This window comes from Mus pahari, chromosome 2 (genome assembly GCF_900095145.1).
Source record: "Mus pahari chromosome 2, PAHARI_EIJ_v1.1, whole genome shotgun sequence".
In the NCBI taxonomy this organism is placed as follows: Eukaryota; Metazoa; Chordata; class Mammalia; order Rodentia; family Muridae; genus Mus; species Mus pahari.
This window is the reverse complement of record NC_034591.1, coordinates 104,937,563-104,941,280: the sequence shown is the minus strand read 5'-3', so window position 1 is coordinate 104,941,280 and position 3,718 is coordinate 104,937,563. Positions and strand designations below refer to the sequence as shown.

The 3,718-nt window shown below is 42.3% G+C and overlaps 1 protein-coding gene across 1 annotated transcript in view; it reads right to left on the bottom strand.

The window, feature by feature from the left end:
- Hmces (5-hydroxymethylcytosine binding, ES cell specific) overlaps positions 1-3,718 on the bottom strand; it is a 24,853-nt gene that overhangs the window by 14,488 nt on the left and 6,647 nt on the right. Inside the window, exon 4 of the mRNA XM_021191035.2 lies at positions 1,625-1,750. Coding sequence (XP_021046694.1) covers positions 1,625-1,750 — 126 coding nt within the window. The remainder of the gene's footprint in view (positions 1-1,624; positions 1,751-3,718) is intronic.

Here is a 3,718-nt window from a genome sequence, read left to right as displayed (position 1 = left end):
CTAAGGGCAAAGTCCTAACCCACTGACCAGCAAAAAAAAAAAAAAAAAAAAGACAGAGTGTCTTTGTATAGCCATAGCTGTCCTGGGACTTGCTCTGTACGCCAAGTTGGCCTCCAGCTCAGAGGTCTGTCCTTATCTGCCTCCCAAGTGCTGGGATTAAAGCTGTCAACCACCAAGTGTAGCTGATACATACATTAGTCCCAGCACTTAGGTGGTAGAGGGGAGTAGAACTCGGGGAGTTTGAGGCAAGCCTGGTCTTCATACTGAATTCTAAACCAGGCAGAGTCACAAAATGAGACAAAGGTAGAAGGTAAATCCCTATTGCTAAAGACACAATGCCCCCCCCCCAAAATTATAAAAAATATAAAAAAACACCATGCCCTTCAGAAACAAGGCCCAAAGATATCTAAATTGAACAGGGTCCCATTCCCTCAGGCTAGCTTTTATGGAACCAAAGATATTATGCAAGCTTCCAAAGGATGGAGGCAACCAACAGTCTACCTAGTTATGATGCTTATGAACCACATCAATGACTGGCATGGCATGATAACCCAAAGGATGCAGTAGTGGCTCACATCCCATGGTGATAACCAATAGCTCACTAAATGGACTTAAGATCCACTCAACAAGAGGGAAACCATGCCTGCTACTGGAATGCCTACTAACCACTAAAGCCAGCTACTCAGTTCTAGAGACGTCATGGATACAGGAGAACTTACGACTACACCCACCACTGTCCTAAACCAGCATAATCCTTAATGGCAATCTACGCATTTGTCTTCATAGCACAGACAAGCGTAGTCTTCAAACCTCATCAATAAAACTTCTTTTTGCAACAGAGACCATTACAGAAAACCACAACCAATTAAAATGAAGAGTTGTGAAGCCCATCTCAATGGATACCTTTTTAAAACACTCCTGCACCTGAGGCTCAGAGAACACTGCAAAAAGAGAGGGTGGGAAGGCTATAAGAGCCAAAGGATGAGGAATTTGCTGTGAGACTGTATTTCCTAATAATGTCAGAAACTAAATCCACAAAGTCTTACCAACATGACTGCCCAAATGTGATCTGAACAAGGACACCACTGGACATGCCAAAGTAGATGGGGGAAAGGCCCACAAGGCCTCAACCCTGTAAAACCACTTCAGCAACTGAGAAATCCCGGGAGCGGGAGGACTATCTTCCCAGGGAGGAGCACACCAGCTTGTGTCCAGTGCCAGGTGGTCAGCACTGAAAACATACATATACTCAAAGTATCCAGACTGAGCAGGTTATACTTGGGAATGTAGATACACATATTTACATGTAATAACAATAAAAAGAACAGGCCATAGGACATGAGGGGTATGTGAGAGTTTAGAGGAAAGAAAGGGAGAAATGTTGCAATCATATTATAATCTCAAAAATAAATTGTAGATCTGTATTAATGATAAGTCAGTTTTGAGAAATGTGATATTAAGCAATTTTGTTGTATTAACAGCAGAGTATGCTTAACATACCTTATATTATACATCGATGAGTAGACTCAACATTGTATGTGTCCTATGTTTACAGAAACATTGCTATATGACCTTGATTTGTTTCTGTCTTTTCCAAACATACTGTTTACACAACTGCTCATACCTTCTCTGTCTTGATTTGAGGAAAATAGATGAAGTATGGTTGCCTCTGGTTTGTTCCCTGACACCGCTGCCACTCGTAGAATCCATCTGCTAAAACAACACACCGTCGTCCTTTCCCCAGAGGAACCTGAGAGAGAATAAAAAGGATATGGTCATAAGGTTAGGGTTAGGGTCAGCGCTGTACTGTGGTAGCAGAGGGCTTGCCTAGCAAGTACAAGACAATAGGTTCCACCTTCAGAACCACATCAAATACACACACACACACACACACACACACACACACACACACACACACACACCCCACAACACTCAGATTCCTGTATGGGCCTGGAGGAGTTAACCTTTACCTTTTTAAAGTGCCAGATGAGAAATGAGCTCAGGAAAGTATTTTACCATTGAGCTACCTACCCAGGAGGTAGCACTTAAAATCTTTTAAGATATTTTTTTTCTTTTAAAAAGACAGGGTCTCATTATGTAGCTCTAGCTGAAACTTACTATGTAGGCCAGATTAGCCTTGAACTCACAGACTGCCTACCACTGCCTCCCTAATGCTGGGACTAAAGACATGCATCACTACACCTGGCTTTACACATTTTCAAGATTTTCTAGACAGGGTTTCTCTGAGTAGCTCTGGCTGCCTGGAACTCAGATGCACCTGTTTCCGCCTCCCAAGTACTGGGATTAAAGGTGTTTGCCTAGCTTAGACATTCTTTTTTTTTTTTTTTTTTTTTTTTTTTTTTTTTTTTTTAAATTATTTCTGTGTGTGACAGTACATGTTTGTCATAAAAGGACAATTTATGGGAGTTAGTTTCCTCCTTTCACCACGTGGGCCCCAGGGATCAAACTCTGATCTTCATGTTTGGTGCAAGGGCCTTTACCTACTGAGCCATCTAATAGATCACCACATCACTTTTCTTCTATATAAAAAGTCACCACTCAACTAAACAGATGTTGAGAATTAAATAAAATACACAAAGGCAAAGAAGCACTTTCCCACTGGTGGCAGCTAATGTTATATAACAGTTTTCTCCAGGACAGAAGGGAAACTCAGGAGGTAATCAAAACATAACGTGCCTGAGAAGTAGAAGGTTCTAGAAGGCCCCTCCTCAGCTTTATAGGAGTAAACAACTGCTCTCCTAGGGAAGGAGACTGACCAGTCCATTTGCAGAGTGACAGCTTCTAAGTGCTGGAGTGGATTTCAGTGATGAAGTTGCTTTTAAGTGAACCCATACCCATACTCCTCTTTAAACCTCTTTAAACTCACTGGTTCACCAAGTTGAACTTTCATCTGTCTTGGGCTCTCTTTCAGGGTAGATATGTGTATTGCATCTCCCCAGTTAAAGTTTGCCAACAACAGCTAGTCTCCAGTTTGCTCCAAGTAGACCATGTTTCCCAGTATTACACACCATCTCATCCTTTCCCAGACTGATTTAGGCTGACTTTGAATGACAAACAAAACACAGCACAAGCAATGCTGTATCACAAAACTCAAGTAGTTTCTGTTCTGCCTTCCTGAATCATGAACACTGCAGTAAATGACATGCCACATCGGAAGTTTGGTTAGCATACACTCATGCTAGGAACGGTTGTTCCAGCCATACCAGCCATGGTATCAGCTATGCATGAAGAAGCCATTTGTCTTAGTTTGTTTCATTCATTCATTCATTCATTCATTTTTTGTTTTTTTTGAGACAGGGTTTCTCTGTGTAGCCCTGGCTGGCCTTGAACTCAGAAATCCGCCTGCTTCTGCCTCCCAAGTGCTAGGATTAAAGGCGTGCGCCACCACTGCCCGGCTCTTAGTTTGTTTTCTATTGCTATAGCAAAATAACAAGACCAAAAGCAGCTTTGGAGGAAACAGTTTTATCTGTTTATAACTTATCATGAAGGGAAGGAAGTCAGAGAAGGAAGTCAGAGAAGGAAGTCTCTAAAGACTTGAAGTAAATGAGACAGTGTGGTAGACTTAATTCCAGCCCTTGGGAAGTTGAGGCAGGAGGATCTTTGTGAGTTTGTGACTCTCAGAGTCTGGGTTAAGAGTGAGTTCCAGAGGGGCTGGTGAGATGGCTCAGCAGGTAAGAGCACCCAACTGCTCTTCCAA